Raw genomic sequence first — 25414 nt, 5'->3', positions numbered from 1 at the left:
ACTAATTTGCATGTAGCCAGGTTCTGAGCTGGGATGGTGCAGTGAGCTAAAAAACAGTGATGGATTAAAACCATGATCTCTTGACTTGGTAAGAGTATTCTGCATCATTCAGAAACTCTGTCCATCACCACCCCCTTTTTCCCCAATCGATTTTATCCACACTCAGTGTGGGAGGGTATGCTCAGACGTGAGTCCCTTGCTCATTGCACCATCAGGATTCAGGCAAGCCGGGCCGACGAAGGCTGTGATGCCAGAAACCGGTCCCCGGAAGCTTGTTTCCTTCCCAGTATAAGAATTGGCTTGGTAGTTTGGTTTGCCCTGTTCCCATCATGCACTGGGACAGGAACAGACTAATTTGCATGTAGCCAGGTTCTGAGCTGGGATGGTGCAGTGAGCTAAAAAACAGTGATGGATTAAAACCATGATCTCTTGACTTGGTAAGAGTATTCTGCATCATTCAGAAACTCTGTCCATCACCACCCCCTTTTTCCCCAATCGATTTTATCCACACTCAGTGTGGGAGGGTATGCTCAGACATGAGTCCCTTGCTCATTGCACCATCAGGATTCAGGCAAGCCGGGCCGACGAAGGCTGTGATGCCAGAAACCGGTCCCCGGAAGCTTGTTTCCTTCCCAGTATAAGAATTGGCTTGGTAGTTTGGTTTGCCCTGTTCCCATCATGCACTGGGACAGGTACAGACTAATTTGCATGTAGCCAGGGTCTGAGCTGGGATGGTGCAGTGAGCTAAAAAACAGTGATGGATTAAAACCATGATCTCTTGACTTGGTAAGAGTATTCTGCATCATTCAGAAACTCTGTCCATCACCACCCCCTTTTTCCCCAATCGATTTTATCCACACTCAGTGTGGGAGGGTATGCTCAGACGTGAGTCCCTTGCTCATTGCACCATCAGGATTCAGGCAAGCCGGGCCGACGAAGGCTGTGATGCCAGAAACCGGTCCCCGGAAGCTTGTTTCCTTCCCAGTATAAGAATTGGCTTGGTAGTTTGGTTTGCCCTGTTCCCATCATGCACTGGGACAGGTACAGACTAATTTGCATGTAGCCAGGTTCTGAGCTGGGATGGTGCAGTGAGCTAAAAAACAGTGATGGATTAAAACCATGATCTCTTGACTTGGTAAGAGTATTCTGCATCATTCAGAAACTCTGTCCATCACCACCCCCTTTTTCCCCTCTCACAAACCATGGCTTCTACAGTCACTTTTTAAAGCAACAAATGGCTGGCTCGCTCTGGCTGTGCGCTCACAAACTACAGCTCCAACTTACTTATTTACTATGTATGTTTTTCACACACAACGTCCCAGTCATTTACAAAATGGTGGCAGCCTACGACATATTGGCAGGTGAAGTTATCATCACGGGGTGACGTCACAAAAGGGACGCTGGCCTCGCGGCCTGTCATGGAAGCTCCCTCATCTGGGGCACGGCCCCCGGGGCGAGGGATTCTCAGCCTCCTCGGATTTCTGCGGCTCCTACATTCTTCGTAGGAAAAATGGTAAAACATTCCTGTTTGTGTGTGGCGAGTGCCAGTAGCTAGTGTGCTCTGAGCTCACGTCCAAATGTTTTTTAGGACTAGTATATATTATTTAAATACCATAAATGTTTTACAACAACAAAATACAGTTATGATCTTAACTCCACGTGCCCTGGGAATCATACAACTGTAAAGTTCTCGGTGTCGTAGAGAAGGGGCGGACGTCTGCAAAGCTGGGAGACCCATCGGGTCTGAGGCAGACAGTCCGCGGACACCTGAATCAACACTGCCCCCGTCCCACCATGTGACCCCGGAAGGCCAGCTGCGCGGACATCATTTGTTATGGTCACGTGTCATGAGTTATGGCCCTTCTCCACGGTGGTCACTGCTGAGGAGAGAGGGGGCACAGCTCCCTTGAGGGCGTTCTCGCCAGTGACGGCCCACCCCTTTGCTCGTCATGAATGTAATCTAATATTCAACATCAGTTTTCCAAATTTGAATTCTAAACTCTGTCAAACAGATTTAAGTCAGAAGGCAAGAGTTCAGTGAAATGAAAGGTAATATAATGGATTTCAGTCTTGTCAGGAGAACTCAGCTGCCTGAGTGAGCTAAGGCAGCACAAAACGATGCCAGGACATCAGCAATCAGACCCTGAAATCAATAATACAACAATGGCAGCCAATTTCTACAGGAGAGCCCGTCCTGCACCCTGCACAGCGTATGCATTTTTTGTTTTTTTGGGGAGTTGCATATAGCGCGAACTACAAGGGAGTAGTAGCCGGAAAAATAAAATACCCTCCCCCACTTTGAACCACACGAAATGTCCAAACAAAGTGAGTGATCCTGAACCTCCACACGAAGGCCTGTAGGAATTGTGTCCCTGCAGATCATTTGCAGAAAGTCTTAAAAATCATGCATTTACAGCTTCATTTTAAAGGAATTTGACCAAAATTGCACATTTACGAGTATTGACTTCGCGCCGGGACACTTCCGGGTAGCTGTGCGCTTTATAAATGTGTGGTAACATAACATAACAATGTTTTCCCCCTTTCTCTCTTTAATATTATCTTTTTTTTCTTTCCTCCTTTTCCATCCTCCATTTATTTCTTCTTCACATTATTCTCTCCTTCTGCCCATTCTTTTCATTTCATCTGTGCTTTTTACTTGCTCTAGCTTTCTGTCCTTCTTTATATTCCTGTTTTAATTGGCTTCCCTATTTTTCATCTTCCCTCCTTCTTCCAATTCTTCTGGTCATTCTCTCATTCTCTTTTGTCCCTTTCTTCTTGCCATCCTTCTGACCTTCCTTTGCCCCTTCTTATTATCCTTGCATTCAGTAATCTTCCTTTCTTTTCTTTTTATCCATTGCCATTTCATTCGTTTTTTATTTCTTCTTTGTTATTTAATTCTACTTGTCTCCATTCCTTATTTTGGATTTTTTTCTTTATTCCTTCTTTTCTTCCTGCTAACCTTCTTCCCAAACAATGTTTCTTTCCATCCTTCTCCCTACCTTTTTGCCCTTCCCATCCTTCTTTTCTTCCTTTTTTATTTTACTTAGGTTCCATACTGCTTCCCTTTAACTTTCCATTGTTCTCTCCATATTTACAGTCTTAATGCCTTCCTCCGTGATGTCTCACTGGATTTTCCTCCGCCTTATTTTTCCCATTTTAAAATCTTCTCCCTGTGGCCATTATAAGCTTCTTTGGTCCACTACCGGGAGTAATGTATTCTTCCAGTGTTTATTGGTTTCTCCTCTCTCACGGAATGATCTATGAACAGGAGTTGAAAATTATGTAGAGCCATAAAACAATTTAATCTGTCCCAGGCATCCCCGCTTGAGCTGCTATACCGGGTGCTTCCCTACACCCATAGCAAACTCAACCCGAAGGTTTCACAGAGCATTACATGAGCACCAGTTGTGTTACAGATGGACACATTCATTTTGTTAGGCACAGAGAGATTAAGTGATTTGCCCAGAATCACAGGATTTTGAGCGTCCCTGCAGAGACTCGAACCCGGTTCCCCAGGTTGGAGGTCGACCGCTCTAGAGTGACATCATTCTCTAAAGGCACCAGCAGAATTGGTACAGTAGGCGATAAAATGAGAAACACTGTTCCTTCCCACCAACAACCACATGTTGGCAATACAGTATTGGTCAATAGAGAAGCCAACCAGTGCCAGAAGCTGCCATGGCCCACCCACTGCTGCGCACTACCACAAAAAAGAACCAAGAGGGCTGCGCAGGTCGGCTTCAATCTCAAGGTAGGAAGAAGAAAGTGTGGTGGGAGGGGAGGCGAGAATCATCAAGAAGGAAGACACCGAGGAAGGAAAAAACAGAACCTAAGGGGGGGCATGAAGATTTCAAACTAATCAGAAATCAATCAATATGGTTTACAATTCACTGAAGACCAAGTGAGGGAAAATTACCAGAGGGAAAAATAATAGCACATGGTCTAGTTCGACGGGAGAGCCCCTCCACTCCTAGGGGGCGACGGACACTCATGACCGTTCTCAGACTGGTACAATTCATGAGATATGATGGTGCTCACACTGCAGTTCCCCCCTGGGCCTGCCTCACATAGAACCGCACGTGAGACCAAGAACCCACTTCACACCCAAATCACTCGCATTGCAGAACGAGAGAACAGGATAAACTACGCTACTGAGCTGGTCTTCATGGACCTTTTGGAAATCTCAGCAGTAAAAACGAACCAGAACACGAAGTTCTTCCGCTTATACTAGGACAGGCACATGCCCAACAAAACCCGATGCACATCAGACAAGCATTGGTAAAGCAAAGTCTGAACTGTAATTTGAGACCTCATTAAAACTCTTAAAAAAAATAATCCTGCCGTCGTGAAAAAACAAATAAGTATTTTTTGTACAAAACGCACCCTTCAAATAAAGAACTTAATGTGTGATAATTCAGAGCACTTTTGAGACATAAAAGAGCTACTTGTGTATTGCACTGTAAGCACTCCAGAGGAGGTGGAATGATACACTAAACAGCCAATAGCAAAAAAGTGGAAAAGCAGTGCTCCTCGGGGTGTAACCACTCTGCATAATTTAAAGAATTGTTATGAAAAGGTCTCACAACAAAGCTAAACAAACCATCAAGCCAGACCTAGGTAGCGTGCACTCTTTGGTGGCTGATGCGACGCGGGTGGCTCGTTGTTTTACAACCTCATGCGTCCCTACAGTTGCTTCCTCTGGAAATACAAACGGATTAAATCTGAAGTCTGTGGCCCGCATCTCGGCGGTGTTCCCTTGAATTTGCAAAGGCCCTTGGTCATCTATCTCCCTGTGCGGGGAAATCAATCCAAGCCCTCTGACAACTGAGCCTGCCAATTATGGGGCAAGGTGCTGAGGCCAGCATCTGAACACAAAGCGCGCCCGGGAGCCGGTGCGACGGGAAGGCGTCTTGGGAGCCGGTCCGGTGCGTCAACGAAACCAAGGGCGAACCCCATCCGTCATGGAAAAAAAGAGCCCAGCTCGCACATCCAGCTGTGGGGCTAGTGAAAATAAATACAACTGAGTCCTCCAATTTTAGGCGCCAAAAGAGGACTGTGGAATACAAAATCGGTGGGCAAACACTCAAAAAATGTCCCTATGGAATTTTGTGACTTTTAAACAACATATCACAGTACACGTTTTGTGTATACCAAATTACTGTCACCAGAGAGGGCAATAAATGCAAGACAAGGATGGACGTCAATCCGGTGTAGCCAGTGATTGCAGACGCTACCCTTGCGCTGCATTTGCTTCCTATGGCCTTATGGGTAATGTAGGCAGTGGCAGAAATATTTATTTTCTGTAGTTTTCATTCCTTGTCCTTCCTCTACCCCCCTAAGCAGCAAAAAAGAGGATGTCGAGAGCCTAAGAATCAAACCTGTGACATCACTTCTGCTACCCCAGTCCCAGGCATTTTGGTGAATCAAGTCCCATGCAGGCCAGAGACCCATGCAGGCGTTCCTCCCCATTACAAAACAAGAGAGTGAGAATTTGTCTCTCTGTGGTCCTTCCGGGATCTGAGGGGGCGACACAGGCTCCGAGAAGACATGCAAGTCGGCACGAGCCGCTGGCACTGATGGGGCTCCCTCTACGGCATCCCAGCAGATGGCCACCACAGTATCAATATCTTTCAAGGCAGCAAAAATGACTTCCAGATTATCATGACAATGGATTATTGATCAGCACTTCTCCCAGGCCAGCAGCATCCACGGAGCACATCTGCAGGTTATCAACTCGCCGATTGCTCGGAGAATCCGTCTGTTTTTAGATTATCCGACTGACCATTGCACATCCACGGCTTAGGCTTCCTGAGAAATGACTTCTTTAGTTGCTTATGGTAAAACCTATGATCAGTCGTTGGGTAGTGCCATTTTAGAAGTCTGAGTCACTCTACCCCAGGCCCACATCACCGGGTGGCGTCTCCACATTCACCTCAATGGGTCTCTTGGCGCTGAGAGCAAAGACAGTCAAAAAGGATCCCAGAATCCCTACTGAGTTCTTGATTAGTTCACAAACTACCATGTTTTCAGTTTTTTGCCCTAAATTTCAGCGGTTGTTTAAAGAAGTAGAGCTATACAGGATAAAGTACCCCCTGTTGTACATTATAAGGATAATGCAAGTCACCAAGGCGTTCCGTGCTACTCCCTTTATATTTAACTCCAGTTTGACTTGCAATATCCTTATAAATGTACTCAGGAGTACTTTATTCCTTATAATGCATCGTCACACCATTACCTTTCCCACAAACTACTTAAATCCTTGGTGTGCAGCCAGTGGCGTAACAAAACTTGGGGGGCCTCCCTGCAAAGGACATGGAGAGTGCCCCCCACTCTCCAGACCCAGTCAGGAGTTCTCAGGCCAGGGGCCTGTGCACAGTGCTGGAGGGGGGCCCCTTGGAGCCAGGCCCCCCTTCATCGCGAGGGATATGTTATGTTATGGGGGATTTGTAAAGCGCACGGCTATTCAGAAGAGTCTCCCGGCGCTAAAGAAGTACCTTGTGAGAAGAGAGATCCTGAAAGCTTCCTATCCAAATATGGGGTCTAATGTTATGCCACTGGTGTTGATCTTTCATAGATAAGAGAGAGCATGTTTGCAAATGAAGAATAAATGCAAAATCTCCAGGGCAAAATTAACCACACAAAAAAACTTAGATATGTGTTCCAAAAAGATATCAGACTCAAGGAATTACAAGTCAGATGTAATAAAAAACGAGGAGAGATTCCACCTTTTTTAGAATTACCTATGGCATGCAAAAAATATTAATGCTGCCATAAATATCTACTGTCTGCTTATCACTATTCATCCCCCCAAAAAAAAAACATAGCAGAAGAAGGGCAAGCCAAGTTTAGTTTTCATTTTAAATTATGCTCCATATCCTGCCTTTCTCCTAGGCTGCTCGCTCTGGCAGCAGACACTGTGATGCCAGAACGTAACAGTATTTCATTTTTACAGTTGAGTAGCAACGTCATTTCTTTATTACAGGCCACTAGGTGCGTCCCAAGTAGCCTGTAATAAGTAAATTACAGACAGGCTTTTTATACAGAGGTTGCAGCATCCCATGTATTACAAGTAGACGTTGTCTTCCAAAAAGCAATGGTAAATCAAAATATTTATGTAACAAATGTGCAGTGATTGCTAATATTTCTTGATCTACCACTAGACTTGGGAGGAGGAAGCATCTGTACCAGCCCCATCACGCTCAGTGCTGGGACAGCAAGTAAGAGTACCACATATCTTAACAGGGTAGGAGAACGTTGGGGGCGGACTTTAAAGGTGTGGGCAATATTCCTGTGCCCCCCCCCCCTGCTGTTTGGCTGCAATCGGCATTCTGTGACTTTACCATCCGTTCAGGCCTGCAGCAGCCGGTCTGATTCCCCGTCACCAGCTTGTAGGTGAGATGCAAACACCAAGCTCACCTTTAGGTCTCTAGGCGTCGATGCAAGGTACATCCCTGTATTACTATGCACCCCAGAAATCCAATACCACCTATTGCACCGGAAATCATGGGTTTTTGCAGAAAAGGCCAAGGATCATGATTAAAAAAAAGCGTACTGTCTCCGTGTCAACAGAAATAACTGGGATAAATTCTTCAGGGAACCCTAGGTGAAGCTAAATAACAAACAGATAACGTGAGAGGAGCCTTTTGACCGGGTTATTGGGATTAAATAACAGTTCATGCTACCCAACTCCAACATGGCTTCAACTTCATCCCAAGGCTAAGTCTTTTTTTGTGGACTATACTGTTGGACCCACTGCCATTCCTCTGTGACGCACCTGAACAGTGATGTAGATACCAATGTGGTGGTGAGTTTGGAGCAGGTGCTCTGTGCGACCCCTTCTCAGCAGGACTGCCACATTTGTCATTGGACACCGCTTGGAATTCTGGGAAGAAATGCCGCCACTATGAAGTGGCTACTTGGGCTTTTTCTAGTTCTAAGTCCTTGACTCTTGGGCATGGTTCACAAGAGGATGACAGCGTTGGACTTCCATGGAGATGCCAGGATGCTAGTGGTTTTTGTATGGTCCGCCGATGGACCAGATTATCAAAATGCTGTTGGTCCAGAACTCAGCAGAAAGGCTTGCCTCTGTGAGGAAGTCTTGTCATAGCGCGTTTCACTGTATTTACTGCAAGCTTAGTTTGTTCACCTTTGTTCTCCCGGCAAAGCCATGTATGCTTCTCAGCACTTTCACTTTCAAACTGGAGCGTGCAAGGCAGTCCATCCAGAAATTCTGAACTCTCCACCGGTCTCTCAGATTGGAGAGTGACCATGTACTTGTAAGAAGCTAGTAACTCTACCACTTTAAACCTGGCAATGTTGTGAGGGACCTAACGCAACATAGCGACTTACATGGCAGGGTGACTTTTCCTCTATCCATGATATTGATTCTAAGCAATAGAGGGGACACTACTTACATCTCCTTTAATCTCCTTTCTTTCCAGAGTTTCTTCTCCCAACTCTCTCTGCATGTAGAAGAGGCTGTCATCTTTATCCGCGAGTTTCTTCTCCCAACTCTCTCTGCATGCAGAATAGGCTGTCATCTTTATCCGCAGGACTTCATTACTTTTGCCCACAAACACCTGACACCAGGCCTATATCCAATCCTCTCGGCCATAAGGCTTATGAATACCTTAGCTCTAGGTCTATTTGAATAAGTCAACAGCCCCTTTCTTATAACCTGCCCACCTTGCCCAGATACTCTTCCCAACACTCAGAAAATCTCCAAAGTGGTACTCGATTGACTGCCCATGTTCCACACCCACAGACAGCGACCAAGCAAGCTAGCTCCCTCTGAAACACTGTCACTATATAGACTAAGCGCCCAGATGGTCATACCTATCCATGGCCTCACTCCTGTCTTCTGAACACTGGCCATCTGCTGTCATACGCCTAGCCATCCATATTAATCCCAAACCTTTCCCCAGCCCCTACGTCAAACACCCGTCCCACCTCTAGGGCTTCCGGAGATTCAGCAAATTATCCCTTGCACCCCACCTCATTATACACCTTCCCCCTCAACCGAAGGTCTGCAACCACTGTGCATACCTTCAGGAAATTACTCACCCACTACCACCAACTTGGTGCATTGCACATGTCCACCAACCGATTCAGCTATGAACTTTACGCTTATACTTGGGCTGTGAGGATGGTGTACACTATAATAATAAGCCCACTGTTGCTTCCTGTGTTGTCCCATCCTCTAGTCTAGATTGTCTCCATATTCATAGAAGTTACGTTTTTATGCATGCACCTTGCGCTCAGAACTAGTCTAACACATTGACCGAGCACAATACATTTTCACCAAAGAGGGAATCCTTATGATAAAGCACTTAAAGGTCTCTTCTGTCCCAAAGAGCACATCTGGAGTCATCTAGAGATACATCCTAAGGCAGAACTTCACAAGTGACTCAACGTTACACTAGTCCCGAATAACGACTGCCTCTGTAGGGTATAGTGACTAAACGCACCGTGAGCAGCAGTATCTATGGAGAAGACCGCTAGAAGGACAATACATCACACACTCCAATAGACCACACACAGGGAGCTATTTTTCCCAACATGCTGTCATCATGTTACGCATATACCCATGTCGATATACGTCTAAATCCCTCCGTAGGCATTATAAGCTACGATTCTTGAACATCAACCCACGCGGCAATCCTCCACAATGGCTTATCACTTCGATGTTTAGAGGAAGCAAAAGAACCAATACAGAAACATACATGTGCTTTTGCATCACAAAAGACCAATCTTCATCAAAAGTCATTTCCCCGTCATTCACACGCCTCAAACAGAGAGAACTCATTATTCTAGAAGCATGGTTGATCTTTGTGCATTTTTACATTTTGAGCTCCTGAGTTAGGAGCGGCTATTTGGGAAACAGCTGCGAGAGTCCGTGATTAAGTTACTTCCTGAGCTGGTACCACAGACACGAGCAAATAGCCGAACTGCTGTAGTTGTTGTAAGCAGTACTAACTGAAGCCTTGAAGCCATGAAAACCATCACGGAGGAGTGTACCATGACAACTATGTTCATAATGGCCCCAAGTGATCTACAGACAGCCTTCCAGAGACTATAGTGAAATCAAATACAAACCCGACTATATACTCTGACAAACAACGAAGAGGTGTATAAAAAAAAAGATAACTTTTCTAATCTGGAGGTTTAAGTGAACCACAGACCCAACTCTAGCTTGGACTGTTTCCCCTCAAGGCCACCTAGAAGGAAAATAGCACCATTCTCTGTGACATCATTGGTGATACCAAGTGCTTCAACAGCGCCACTACTCCTGTTTGACACCTGTACAGCACATGCAAGGAAGCTTGTTGGGCCTCATACAAGTGTGAGTCCAGCACCACTCTCAGAGTAACACAATAGCTCTTCAAAGATGGATAAACGTCACCAACTTCAAGAAATTGGCAACTTTTTCAAGAAATAAACAGCGAATGAAAAGGCAAGCATAAGAACTATTTGCAGGAGAAAATAGAACGTGTATTTGTGTAGACATTTTTCAAGTGAAATCATCAGATTTCAATTGTGAAATGTCCACATATATATTTTTGCTGAAAAAATGTTCATGTGCACAATTTTGTGCCAAGACAACAAAACTTCCCAAAGCCACAAAGTTGCGTAGTTTGTGTAACTCGCAAAAATCGACTGCTAAATTTTAATTCACATCCACCCCCCAGGTAAAACCCTGCCAAAGTAAGATTTTTGTTTTAAAAAACTAAAAAACAGAGTTCGTAGGATTGCTCTAAAACAGTGAAGACGGGCTGTGCAATAGAGAAATAGAGATTAAGCACTGACTGATGAAAAAAAGCATTCATTTAAGAAGATGCAATCTTGGAAAGGTACTAGAAAAAAACACCACCAGGTGGAAGATATGTGTACATATAAAAATCAGGGGTGTTCAACATATATCCAAGGAGGGTTGGATCTATGTCAAATTTTAAAGACATCTACATAAATTAAAAAGTACAAACAATTATTATAAATGGGATTTAATTACCTCGTCAGTAATAATTATAAAAGTCTTCATAGGTCTTGCCCAGAAAAACCCAAATTAGACACCAGACATATATATGATGGGAAGCATGACGTCAGAGTCATGACTGCTCCTTAATTAGGGAAAAGATAGCGCAGCTATCCCCCGAGTGACCGCTCTTTCCTTGGTAGTGGTCACTGCTTTTTCTCCTCACTCTGCAACAGAATACCTTTCACATTAAAAGTCAGTGGGGCATATCAGCAAGGCGAGGCGATAGAGTTATCGCCGCTTTTGCGGCTGAAAAGCGGTGATAACTTTATCGCCTAATTAGCAAGCTCACGCTAACGCATAAAAACTTGCGTTAGCGTAGGAATTCCTAACGCCCAGCTTTGTGGACGTACCTGACATGATAGGAGAAATGTCGCTAAGCGACATTTCTCCTATTATCAAGCCCCACGCTATGAAGCATAGCGGCAAGAAAAGTAGCGATAACCCCTGTTATCGCTACTTTCCTTACGCCTGCTTCAGGACTGACTTAGCCAAGATATCCTATGGAAGGTGGATATCATGGCTAAGTTTGTGAGTCCCTATCATCAAGCTAACGCCACATTGCGTGAGATTATCGCTGGGTTTCCAGCGATAATCTCACGTTGGGCAGTTAGCGTGAGTATTTTTATCGCTTTTGAGATAAGCGTTGCTAATAGCACGCTATCTCAGCGATAAAAATCCACGCTAGCCGGCGATAATTATCCTAGCGCTAAGTGCGCTTAGCGAGAATTATCGCCGGTTGTTGCTGATATGCCCCAGTATTCGCTCACCTTCATTTAACCACCTATAGGTTTTCCAGTCCAGTGAAGTTTATTACACCCTTTAGTGCTGCTGGTTTCACTGTTTTTAGAAGCTCCACAATTTGCTGCATATGAGAACTGAAGCACCTGGGGGTGGAGCAAATTGTCCAGGATCAAAGTATGGTCGTAAAACTCGCCCTTCCAGGATCCACATTTAGAAACTTAAAAACTAGGCCATGCCCTCTTAGTACAGTACAAGGAAACTTACTTGACCACGTGCAAGTGATTCTATGATCCTTTGCAGAGGTCATGCAAATCAGCTTTTGTATACAGAAATATATACAGTCCTAGCGACCTGTGCTTATAGTGTAAGACAACTTTGTCTATCAGTGACGTCACAACAAAAAATACAATGCAATTTGTATTTGACATCAGCTGTCTAGCCTTAGCACCTTACAACACAAAAGCCCAACATCTTTAATAAATACAACTGCGAAAAAACGGAAAATCAGTATTTAGTAAACAAACAATTCAATCACCTTTTCTTAAAAAGTCCAGTGTCATATGTGCTGCTTGTACCAAACAGTCCCATATACAGTCCCATAAGTGGGGGAGGGAGGGGATAGGAGAACAAATGTGCAACTACCCAACAAGAATAAAATACATCTTCAGGCAAAATATTTAAATTGAATTTCGGCATGACCCTTCACATCAGTTCTCATCGATTTTTATAATACGGATTCCAAATAATTGTCTGAATTGGGGAAATAATATGTTCGGTATCACCAAGCAGCCAGTTGGTTGCTGCACCCGGGTTGTCGCTGCTACTAGCAGTACAGAAGCTCTCACAGCAGAACAAAGAGAGAAAAAACCTGACAGAATGACAGCACGTTATGTTTTTTTTTCTCATGGGACGAGCCTTCTAACATTTTTTTTTTTATTAAGGGCAAGTAATAACAGGTCCTCGGTAGCTGCACTTCTGTTCTGTGTTTTTCTTCAAGGTCTGAGCACAGCCCCCTCGCGGCAGTGCTGCGGTTCTATTAAAGGGGCAATGCTCTCACAGAAACATGCAGGCTCCGTTTAACTGACGTGACGTCTACCACGCAGGCGACCCCGCACAATATGAGCCGCGAGTGATGAGGGCAGAGGCCCCTGATCTACAGTCACTCCTTGCAGAGATATAAACTGCCCAGCGCCCTGGCACACGGCCCCCGGCCGTCGTCTCAGCCATGTTTACTTTCGTCATCAGAGCTGCGTCCTCCCCTCACATTTGTGGCCGGGAGGCTGCCGCGCGCACCTGTTGGCAGGGGCTGCAGGGCAGGGGCGGCGGGCAGAGGGCTTCTCCCAGCCGGCACAGGCCCACTTCCCTTCAAGCCGGGACATCATCCTTCCTGCCTGCCTGCCTCCCTCGCCCCTCCTCCCCGTGACCTGGAAAGGAAAACTCCAGGCTCTGGGCCTAGCAACCAGACAGCAGGTCGCAGAGGGGAATGGACAACACCCCCTGAACGGCGCTACACGCACCCCTACACAGTGCCACACACACCCGCCACCCTCTTCACCACTGAGGGAGATATTCCCGGCCTTCCTTCCAGCGGAAGGTTACAGGAAAGGCAGAAAAAAATACATATAAGGGCAGCAGAACCGGTGTGCGTCATAAGACCAGGAAATGTGCCATGTGCACAGGGCATAAGCTCACCCTGACAGGGTGAAAGAAAGGTCGTCAGTGGGAAAGAGCAAAAAAAGGGAGAAATATGCAAAAGAGCACAGAGTGGGTAGCAAGCAGGCCCAGGTGTAATTTCAGAGAGTGACAGTTCGAGCGTCTGAAGGAAAAAATATATACCGCTCCACATTTTATGGTATTTATTTTTCCGTCTATATTTACCCATGTTTATTTTTTACTACCTGTTTATCTGTACTTATTTTCGGTTTAGTTAAAAAGTTAAGCTGAACCTAGTATACTGCTACATGTAATTAACTGATAAATGTACACCCGTTCTTCAGTAGCTGGCAGGCTTCAACGCTATGAAAACCCAGAGGTAATAAAACAACGATCCTATGAAAACATGCACATTTACTGCCAGTGTTGTGCACATCTGCAGTGGTCCAAGTCTCAATAGCAAACGTCCACTCCTGTTGATGCCCTCTACCTGGCAACCCACACAGACTTTGGCCTGTCAGTCACGACTGACAGCATTTAGAAGTCACTCTATATATAACTTAATTTCCCATTTTTATCCAAACGTAATACATACAGACAGGAAATCAGATGGCTTTCAGAATTTGTCTTTACAAATCAGTAGAAACGGAAAACTGTGCACCATAATCAGAAACGCGGAGAGGGAAAAGCGTGGCACACGCCACGGATAACAATGTCACAGAAGGAAAAAAACAACAAAGTGGGCCCACGGGGAGGGTGGAAACAGCAGCAAAGCAGTAACATGTACATAAGAGGGCATTAGAACGACGGTGGCCACCTCTGAGGGTGAACTGGTACCCAGAGAACATAATGTCCATCATGTAGGGTGGGTAAGTAAACTGATACGTGGCTGGGACGCAGGGTGATAACACATTAGAGCAGGCTGGCAGTGCTGTAGGAAGGAGGCATTGTGAGAGATGAGTTTGCGGTGTTGGGGTGAGTGCGGTGGGGGCTGCTGGTCCACAGTTACAAGAATGACCGTGCCCTGGGGTGTTGTGTGCCTAGAAGGCAGTATAAGCCATCGGGAGTTGTGCAATACATAAGCAGAAAAGTTAGTCAAGAGCGCTGGGCAGGTAGTGGCAGGTCAATTCAAAGTAGTTAGTTAAAGTATGGCATTATTACACCACGGCTGTGCAGTACGGAGAGTGCAGGTTACTAACAGTACAAGTGTAGAGTTTGCTGGAGGGTGTAAACTCAGGAGCATGTTCGGAAACAACAATGCTATAGCCCGAGTGCAGCACTGGCAGGTGTGAGTGAATGGTTTGCTAAAGGCTGGAGGCGGAGCAGAAGTGCTGTGAGTGAATGGTTTGCTAAAGGATGGAGGTGGGGCAGAAGTGCTGTGTTTGAATGGTTTGCTAAAGGATGGAGTTGAAGCAGAAGTGCTGTGAGTGAATGGTTTGCTAAAGGATGGAGTTGAAGCAGAAGTGCTGTTAGTGAATGGTTTGCTAAAGGATGGAGGTGGAGCAGAAGTGCTGTGAGTGAATGGTTTGCCAAAGGGTGGAAGTGGAGTAGAAGTGAATGGTTTGCTAAAGGGTGGGAGTGCAGTAGAAGAGCTTCTGGGAGTGACTGGTTTGCTACAGGACAAGTGCAGGAACTCCGGAATGGTCCATCTCAGGTTTACTGGCTTGAAAAAGCACAGTGTTTCAGTGCTTTGTGATGAGTGTAGAGAGAGACAACAAGATGCTAGTGCTGAGGAGTGCGTGCAGGATGAAAGGAACAATTCTGGAAAGTGACGTTAATGGGTGTCCATTTTCTGCAGGGTGTACTCTGTGCAGCAGAATAAGTGCAGGATTCTGGCAGGGTATTACTTAGTCTGTGGGTCAGGTGGGGGGTTGCTTCACAATCACAGCCAAAAAGTGCAGAACTTTTGCATGGACAGTCACTCCTGTATGATGATACAATGTTGTAAGGCAAGTGCAGGGGTGATAGATAACAGTGATAGTAGTTACAATGTTATAACCTAAAAGGTGTATTTGTACAGAACATAGAGGGTGAAAGCAGGGTTCCTGCAGGGAAACGTTTACATTGTTGCAGGATACGAGTTTTTCTGCTGTTCGGTTCTTACAGAATGATACAGATAGGGCCTATTCGACGAGCGCAGGGCTGTTGGTAAATCGTCACATGCTACAGTGTAAGTGTAGGGCAATAGTTACACTGTTGTGGAGTGAGCATGAGGTGTTGAGCACATCGTTCTTTCTGGGTGGTAAATTCTGGTGCTTTTGGGTGAATGCAGGTTGAAAGTTACAATGTTGTGGGAGGAGTGCAGGGCTGTTTGGCAACAGTTACAATGCTATGTGGTGGGTACACGGCGTCAGTCGTAGTGTTGCTGGGCACGAGGTGTTAGGTGAGTGCAAGGCGATAATACAATGTTGCAAGATTTGTGCAGTGTGATAAGTTACAGTGTTGTGTGGTAAGTGATGGGAAACCGTCACAGTGTAACAGGTTAAGATGTGAAGTACAATAGGCAGAGTGTAGGGTTCTTGCGGGGTAAAGTTACCTGGCGAAGGGCATGACTGCACTGCACACTAATAGTACTGTGGCTTGAGAGGAGTGCATGGTGACAGTTCCATTGTTCCAGGCTGAGAGTTACAGTTTTAAGTGAGTAGAGGCCTCTTGGTGGGAGTGTAGGGTTCCTCCCGGGGGCCAAGTTGGTGCTGCGGAATGACTGGCGGGTGACAGGTATGGCGTTGCTCATTGAGCGTAGCTGGTCTCTTCTGAAAGTGTGGTGTTGTTGCACGGGGACAGGTCTTGCAAGGAGAGTGCATTAATGCTGGATGGTGAAAGGTTCAGTTTGTGAGGAGAGTGCAGTGTTGGTGCACATATGAGTGCATGCTGTTGCACAGCGATATGTGCAGTTCTGTGTAATGAATACAGTGCTCTTGCACGGTGATTGGTCCAGGCTAAGTGATGAGTGTATTGCAGTTGCGCAGTGGCAAGAGCAGTGTTTTGTGGGGGGGTGGGGTGGGGGGTGTAGTACTGTGTAATAAGTACAGTGTAGTTGCACAGCGACAGGCTCAATGTGGCCTTAGGAGTGCTGCTGCTCAGAGAAGGTTCCGCGTGGTAAGTGTGGCTCAGTGCGGCTGCATAGTGATAGGGTAAGTGCAGTGTGGCCAGGGCAGCTGAACGTCAAAGAGTGGAGTGTTGTGTGGAGGGTGCAGTGCTGAAGGGGATGTGCAGAGTGGCTGTGCCGTGGCAGATTCAGTGCAAGGTGACGAGTGCACTGTTCTTGCACAGTGATATGTTCAGTGCTGTGTTGTTAGAGCAGTGAGGCGGTGACAGATTAAGTACAGTGCTGCTGCATGGTGACAGGTGCAGTGCAGTGTTCTGAGTGCACTGCTGTGGGGTTGATGAAAGGTTCGGTACTGTGAGTGCAGCGCTGGTGTAAGATGACAGGTTCACTGTAGTGTGGCTAGATCAAAGTAGTTGCACGGTGACAGGTTCAGGGGAGTGTGGAAAATGCAAGTTCCATGCAGTGTGAAGATATCAGTACTGCTGCACAGAGACCGGTTCAGTGCACTTTCTGAGAGCAGTGTTGCTGCACAATGACAGATTCAGAACAGGGTGATGAGAGTAATGGTGTTGCACACTAACAGGCTCAATGCAATATGGTGAAGACAGGGTTGCACGGTAACAAGTTCAGTGTTCTGTGGTGACAGCAGTGCGTCTGCACGGTGACAGGTTCAGTGCAGTGTGTTGAGCGCAGTGCTGCAGCACAGTGACAGGTGCCATGTGTTGAGCACAATGCTGCTGCAAGGTGACAGGTACAGTTTGGTGAGTGAAGAGTTCTAACATGGTGACAGTGAGTTAAGGGTAGTCATACTATACGCTGACAGGTACAGTGCAGTGTGTGAGAGCAGTACTGCTGCACGATGACAGGTTACGTTCAGTAGGAGCCAGTCATGCTGCACGCTGGCAGGTTCAGTACAGTGTGGTGAAGGCAGTGCTGCTTCACAGTCACAGGTACTGTACAGTGTGGGCTGTCGTGCTGCACGATGACAGGTACAGTGCGGTGTATTGAGCACACTGCTGCTGCACAGTGACAGGTAGAGTGTATTGAGTGCAGTGCTGCTGTATGGTGTCAGGTCCATTGTACTGAGTGAAGAGTTGTAACAGAGTGACTGAAAGATACAATGCAGTGCGTGAAAGCAGTACTACTGTACAGTGACAGGTTCAGTTCAGTGCTGCAAGGGCCGGTCGTGCTTCACGCTTACAGGTTCAGTACAGTGTGGTAAGGGCACTGCTGCTGCACGGTGACAGGTTCAGTGCAGTGTATTGAGCACACTGCTGCACGGTAACAGGTGTAGTGTATTGAGCACACTGCTGCACAGTGACAGGTACAGTGCAGTGTATTGAGCACACTGCTGCACGGTGACAGGTACAGTGGAGTGTATTGAGCACACTGCTGCATGGTGACAGGTACAGTGGAGTGTATTGAGCACACTGCTGCACGGTGACAGGTACAGTGCAGTGTATTGAGCACACTGCTGCACGGTGACAGGTACAGTGCAGTGTATTGAGCACACTGCTGCACGGTGACAAGTACAGTATAGTGTATTGAGCACACTGCTGCACGGTGACAGGTACAGTGGAGTGTATTGAGCACACTGCTGCACGGTGAGAGGTACAGTGCAGTGTATTGAGCACACTGCTGCACGGTGACAAGTACAGTATAGTGTATTGAGCACACTGCTGCACTGTGGCAGGTAGAGTGTGTTGAGCGCAGTGCTGCTGCATGGTGACATGTATATTGTGACGAGTGAAGAGTTGTAACACAGTAACTGACAGTGTAGTGTGCGAGAGCAAGCCTGCTGTACAGTGACAGGTTCAGGACAGTGCTGCGAGAGGCAGTAGTGCTTCACGTTGACAGGTTCAGTGTGGCGAGGATAGTGCTGCTGCATGGTGACAGGTACAGTACAGGCTGGTGAGCGCAGCGCTGCAGCACAGTGACAACAGTGTGTCTGCAGGGTACCAGATTCCGTGCAGTGCGGTAACAGCAGTCTGGACAGCGACAGGTACATTACAGTGTGAGCAGTCGTGCTGCACGGTGACAGGTCCCGTGCAGTGCGGTAACGGCAGGTACATTACAGTGTGAGCAGTCGTGCTGCAGGGCGACAGGTTCTGTGCAGTGCTGCGGTAAGGGCAGTGTGCCTGCTCGGTGACAGGTTCCGTGCAGTGCGGTAAGGACAGTGTGCCTGCTCGGTGACCGGTCCCGTGCAGGGCGGTAAGGGCAGTGTGCCTGCTCGGTGACAGGTCCCGTGCAGTGCGCCAGAGCAGGCCCCCGCTGCAGACCCCTCGCAGTGCCCTCGGCCCAGGCTCACTCACCCCACTCCACATACTCCAGGATGTTCTTCTCCCTGCGCTGCGGGGAGTTGCAGCACTCGTCGTAGAGGCAGATGAGGATGTCCAGCAGGGTCTCGACGCTCAGGCACCGGCCCTGGCTGTTCACGGGCCCGTCCAGGATGATCTGCTCCAGCTGCTTCAGGCGCACCTCCCCGGACATCTTGGCTCCGTGTGCGGCGGCGGCAGCGGCGGGGGCCGGGCAGCTTCACTCTCCCCTGGGGGTGCGAGGCATGGGTCCCCCCCCGGAGGGGTACAGCCGGACCCGGGGGGCTGCTCTCACCGCCCCGAGAGGGGGCGCTCTCTGGTCACACCGGCCGATCCCGATGCCCTCCGCCACCTCCTCTCTCCGGCCGGGGCTGCCGCATCTCCCGGGGGTGGTGGCCCTCCCTGGCAGGGCGCCCCGCAGTCTCCCCTCCTCTCCTCTCTCCGGTCAGCTCCTGGGCCGCCCTCTCCTCGCTCCGAACCCCTTCCTCGTCCAATCCCCCGCCCCTCTCACCCGCACAGGGGCGGCCGCTCCCGGATCTCGGGATCCAACATGGCGGCTCCGGCGGGGCTGGGTGCAGGGAGGGAGGCCGGGATCAGAGCACGCACGGCTCCTCGGAGGGCTTGGGGGGGCTCCGGTGGGGCTGCTCCTGCAGCGGGGCGTCTCCGTCAGCGGGGCCGGCCGGGCGAGGGGGCGGCTGTGCCTGGGGTGAGGCTTGCACAGGCAGCGGCAGCAGTGGGGAGGAGGAGGGAGGAGCCGGCCGGGGCCTGCGGGAGGAGCAGGAGGAGGGAGGGAGGGTCACAGGATGCAGCACTCCCAGCCTCGGCCAGGGATGCCCGGAGCTCCCTCCGCAGGCTCCATCCTGCCCTCCTCACCCCACCGCCCAAGGTCGCCCGGCCCGAGTGTGGGAACCGAGGCACCATGGCCAGCGCCCGCTCTCCTGCAGGAAAAGAAGCATATAGATAAGAGCAGAAAAACATATAAATATTATCATTGCCATCTCACTAGGAACAGCCAAGTTTCTCTCCCTCTAAAAGTGAACTCTAAGCAGTCACCGGGGTTCTCAGTTATTTTATACACTGCAGGTCACACGTAAAGGGGCACTAGAAGCGGACCCGTGCACTTGATTTCACGTCTGCATTCATAACTTTGCGCACCAGCTGCGCTGTAGCTGTCAGTGAATGCGGGTGTCATGAAAATGCTGACCACGCCTCCCTAAAACGATGCGAGCATCTGTGCTGGTGTTGTCAACTTATTGGGTAGCACGGCCAGAATTATGTTACAAATAGAATCTAATTTGGTTTAAGCTGTGCGCGGAGATTTCAAGGTATTCCATGTATGCCAGGAATTTAAAACCCCGCTGTCACCAATTATAAACGCAGAACTGCAATTCCCAGAATGCAGCGATAATAAAAGCTAGTTAAATGATCTGAGAAACTAGTAGTATGTAAAGAGGAAATTATGACAGACGTTATCATGGGATATAACACTCTAAGGGCTGCTGGCTGAGGGCTGCAATAATTTTAGATACTCAATGTGTTATGTTATACTTCACAGAATCTATTAACATGAAAGCGTCGACTGATTCCAAATCTCCTAGATGGAATTACACAAATGCAGGTGATCTGCAAATGCTTGCTGACTGTATTTGAAATAATTTTGGTCTAGATGTACTGCTAAAATTTCGGATCCCACACAGCATAATGCAACGTTAATTACTAAGAGCATCGTGTTTACAATTGATGACGTAATACTGCGCAAGACTATATTTTTTCATGTTTAATGCCAGGCTATTTATCGCCTTTGATTGGGTCAGCCATGCAACACCAAATATGGTTAAGTGGCGGAAGTTGGTACCTCATACTTATGTTTTCGAGATAGCAACACAGGCTGTTAACTGATCTCTGGGACCCTACAGGGACTTCTTCAGGAAATGGGGGCTGCTTATTAATTCCAATGAAAATAATATGGGTATTATTGTATGTAATATGATATATCTGCGGTCAACCCCCGCTGTACATGACAGAAGCAATCAATCAGCAGCTACGCCCGCGCCCAAACCCCAGTGGGTCCTGCACCCAACCTGGCCAGACCCTCACCTCATACCAACCTGGCCAGACCCTCACCTCATACCAACCTGGCCAGACCCTCACCTCAACCCTGTGCCCAACTCCCTGCAGGTGCGAAATGGGCACAGATCTGCAATCTACCTTTTAAAAAACACAACAGTTTCTGCGAGAATCCCACTAAACCACATGGGGGGGGGGGGGGGGGGCTGCACTGGCTCCAGCAGGACCTTGGCCACACAATCTTTTTTTTTTAATGATGTGCCCCGATAGGGTCCCTCTAGGACCCCCCACTCAGGGGCCAAGTCCCAAAGTCCTGTAATGGGGAATGCAACATTTTTAGGGGCAGCACATGCGTTGCTCTGTGAGGCATGCTGTATTTAGGTAGGGACTTGAAGCTCTGCCCATTTCACTTCCATCTCTTCAATTGGCTCCTGTTACTGTCCTCTCTAAATAGTTGCATTCGATTCATGAATAGGTTTAGTAGTCCCTCCTTGGTACCGCCTTGTCTGCACCTCCCATGAGGGCTGGATTTTTTACTTGTGTGATTACACAATCTGCTTTATCTAGTCTGTAAGCACTATTTTCTTTAATGATTTTTACCCATTGCACCCACTATGTGCTTTCCTACAATTTTAATTTGTAATGGCTGTCCGCTTTAACTATAGCAGCCGCAGTTCTTTATTTATTTACTTTGTCAACGCGGTCCGTTTTAAGTATAGCGGCCGCGCTTCCTTATTTATTTAATTTGCCAGCGCGGTCCCCTTTTTACGGCCGCGCTTCTTTTTTTATTGTATTTGTTAGCGCGGCCCGCTTTAAATTTAGTAGCCGCACTACAAAAGATTTTTTTTTCCAATGAAAGTGCCCCATAACATGCTATCACTTGAATATTGGCCACAGCCTTTTTTTTAGACTCTGCTTGCCGAATTCAGATTACAGCGAGCTGTGTCTAAAGAGAGGGGCACTGCCGACATTAAACTGAAAGCACGGCATGGGGCGCTTTTACTAAAAAAATATTTGCTTGTGAACTTCACAAACAATTTTTTTGTAAGGGGCTGTATGGATGAGTGAGTGTGTGTATGACTGTGTCGGTGAGTGAATGGATGTGTCAGTGGTATATGGGTGAGTAACTGCATATGTGAAAGGCAGTATAGGTGAATGAGTATAAAAGTGACTGTATGTGTGAGTGAGTGATTGTGAGAGTGGCTGTATGGGTAAGTGTGTACTTGTGTCAGTGACTGTATAGGTGAGTAAGTATGTGTTTGTATCTGTATGAATAAGTGAGTTGGTGTGTGTATAACTGTATTGGCGAGTAAGTGGCTATATGATTGACTCAATGGGTGAGTGAGTAGGTGTGTGAGTAGCTCTATGGGTGCCTGCGAGTGTGTGAATGGCTGTGTGGCTGTATGAGTAGATATATCAGTGCTTTTATTAGTGAGTAAGTTGGTGTACGAGTGGCTGTATGGGTGACTGAGTGGATGTGTGTGTAGACCTATGAATCAGTGAGTGAGTATGTAAGTACTGGTATGGGTGTGTCAATGGGTTCAAGAATGGTAGTGTGGAAGTTGGAGTGGGTGTATGAAAGGTTACATTGGGGTGTGAGTGGGTGTGTCAGATTCTGTGGATGATGTCATCAGTGATGTCACTGACCATGTCATGAGTGATGTAATATGTGAGGTCATAAGCAGTGTATTGCAGAGGCGCAAGTTATAGTTAGCTCAGCTAGCTATATCTGCTGAATGTCTCTGGTTTTGTACCAGTGAAATGTCAGCCTAACTACAAAGTCTCTGTAACATTGGGTTTTCAGTGAATTTCTAAGGTTTAAAAAAAAGTATATTTCCTAACTATAATGTCCCTGTAACCGTTGTTTTTTTTCAGGGAATTTCTAAGGTTTTTTAAATGCTAATTCTTAACTATAACGTCCCTGTAATGTTTTTTTCAGTTTCTAAGGTTTTTAAAAATTCTATTTTTTAATTGTAATATCCATTTTTGTTAAGTGAACTTCTAAGATTTTCGTATTTTCTTTCTTTAATTGGGTATTGTATATTATATTATATACCACTCATTTTTTGATTTTATATGTGTTCATCAGAAAGTACATTAATAACTGGTTTTATTTTAAACAAATTTGTGAGTCAGCACACCATTGTCGCATTTACTGTGGAGAATTTGTGATCAGTAAATGTATTTCACATACTGAAAAATACACTTAAAGACATTTTTTTAAATACAGTTTGTCTAAGTATTAATTAAAATATTGTTTTAACTTTTCTTTCTGTGATCAATTAAGAAGAAAGCCACCATTACAAAAAACTATTCTATTCACAACTACGGACGTCATTGCAGTGACGTCAGTAGTAGTGAAGAGCGCGTGGTTTGTACAAAGTGTAAAACATTAATATAGACATATTCTACAGCATATTTAGCAGTAGGGGTTTATTAGTGTACTTTTCAAACTCATATTTTTGTAATGTGTTTCCAGAATAATCTTCTTCAAACACTAATTGCCATTCCCGCGAAGACAGCGGAAGTCGCGATGACGTCGATTATCATGGATAGCGCTGGTCTTTCAACAGCTCTGAAACATATATGTAGAGGTATTGTGAACAAGTTTAGTATAGCTGTTAACTATTATAGTATTGGACGGTCTGCTTTTCTTCCCATTTTTAAAGAAAACTACTTTAAACTTGTATTATGAATTTCCGCTTCACTGCAGTAACCACAAACATATCAGTCACCTCAAATATCACATGACCGAGAAAGCAAGGAATATCATTGGATAATATACTTTTCAGGAAAATCAATAGGTAGTACACACCCACTTCTTCTTGAATCTTCTTTCATAGAACTTTATTCTGAGCAGGTAGATCAATCTTGGTGTGGAGAGTTTTTGGCCTTTTTTTGCTTCAAAAATTGCAACACATGAAGGAGATGGGGGCCAGTAGCAACAACAACAGGACCAGGATGTGGATGAGGTGGAGAATGAAGATTTTTAAGAGGAGCCTCCACAAAAGAGAGGCATGAGAGAGTGGCACAAAAGAGAGCCATGAAAAAGTGGCATGAGATTTTTTCAAAATCCCATCAGAGGAATCGAAAAATGCTGCCAAACTTGTGCATTGTATAATCTGTGACAAAACCCTCTCTAGAGGGATGCACAAAAAATATTCATGTTGGACAACGTCCATGTTATGTCATCTAAAAACCTGTCATTAAAAATGTCTCCAAATGATGATCAAGCAGAGGGAAGCTGGAGGGCCATCTACTTTAGTGGCAGCAGCAAAAATTTCCGGCCAGAAAGTTCCTTCAGCGGTGTAGACTACTGTGAGAAGTTGGCCTGATGTATGATGTCACTAGTTCTAGTGTACACCTTATATCAGTCCAAATACCCTTATGGTGATTGGTTGTAAAGTCAACCTTATAGACCAGCTATCCTAGTGGTAGCATGGACAAGAGCAGTCTTAGGCTAAACTCTGAATGGCATGTGAAGCCAGCTGTGATACCATATATAATCCCTTGAATACCAAATGAAAGGACACCACAACAGATATATATATAAAATAAAGTGTATTTATTCTAAGCAAACCCTCAGCACTCTTTATGAGTTTAGAGGTAAGTACAACACAGTCTTATTAATGCATACAGTAAGTCACACAGGTAAGTAATACAGTTAGGCCCTAGGGGCCACGCAAACCATATACTAAATAAGTGGTATAAGAACCACTGTCACGGAAATAGAATAGGCCTAGGCCTAGGGAATCGCTGGGGCTACACTACACTAGCGTTAGTTAGGAAGTGGGAGGCCCACGGGATTCGTGTGCAGAGTGGAAACACTCACGCGTAATGCGTAAAAGTCAATAGCAATGTTACAGTTTAGAAATAGATCGATTTAGGACACTTCCGGAGTAGCTAGGAAGTTGAGACTTGAAAACTAGACACTAGGATAGTCACTATCCTGATGAGCACCGGTGTACCCAAGTTACCTAGCCCACAGGCTGCGGGTGCATAGGGGTGAAGATGCGTCGTTTTCGTCGTCGACTCCTATGGATGCCTGAAGAAAGATGCTGACAGGCAGTCAGTGAAGAGTGTCCGGTGGATCCCAAGGCTGGGATCAAGAAGAGAAGAAACCTGCAAGCAGAAGGGACAGAGTCAAGGTCACTAGCCAGTGACCACGTGGAACCAGGAAGGAACCAGGCGATGTCGTGAAGAGTTGCAGGTGAAGGTGAAGCTTGTCGCTGCAGCCAGGAGGACCAGGAAGCGTCGAGGACGACCAAGACCAGGAGGCGAGCTGTCCCACGAAGGCTCTTGCTGTCGGCGGCGTCGAAGTTGGACTAGGACTCACCAAGCCTTGGCAAGCGGAACCCACGAAGAACAAAGGACTTGCTTCTGGTGCAGACCAGGAAGGTCTGGGGTGCTTCTTCTTTGCAGAGAAGCGGGAGCCAGTCTGGAGGAGCCAAACCAGCGCAGAAGATTTCAGGGAGCGTCGTCACAAAGGCCACTAGCCAGCGGGCAAGCAACCGGACAGACGCGGCAAGCAGGAAAATGCTGAAGGGCCCCACG

General features: G+C 46.7%; 1 protein-coding gene across 3 annotated transcripts in view; it reads right to left on the bottom strand.

Annotated features, from left to right (window-relative positions):
* CDC42BPA (CDC42 binding protein kinase alpha) overlaps positions 1 to 19565 on the bottom strand; it is a 797672-nt gene extending 778107 nt beyond the window's left edge. For all 3 annotated transcript variants that reach the window (XM_085613029.1, XM_085613030.1, XM_085613031.1), the window contains exon 1: positions 18791 to 19565. In XM_085613029.1, the coding sequence (XP_085469155.1) occupies positions 18791 to 18968 (178 nt within the window). In that variant the 5' untranslated portion in view covers positions 18969 to 19565. The remainder of the gene's footprint in view (positions 1 to 18790) is intronic.
* Positions 19566 to 25414: the final 5849 nt, after the last annotated feature.

Source organism: Triturus cristatus, chromosome 6 (assembly GCF_964204655.1).
Source record: "Triturus cristatus chromosome 6, aTriCri1.1, whole genome shotgun sequence".
Classification (NCBI taxonomy): domain Eukaryota; kingdom Metazoa; phylum Chordata; class Amphibia; order Caudata; family Salamandridae; genus Triturus; species Triturus cristatus.
This window is presented reverse-complemented; position numbering and strand designations above follow the sequence as displayed.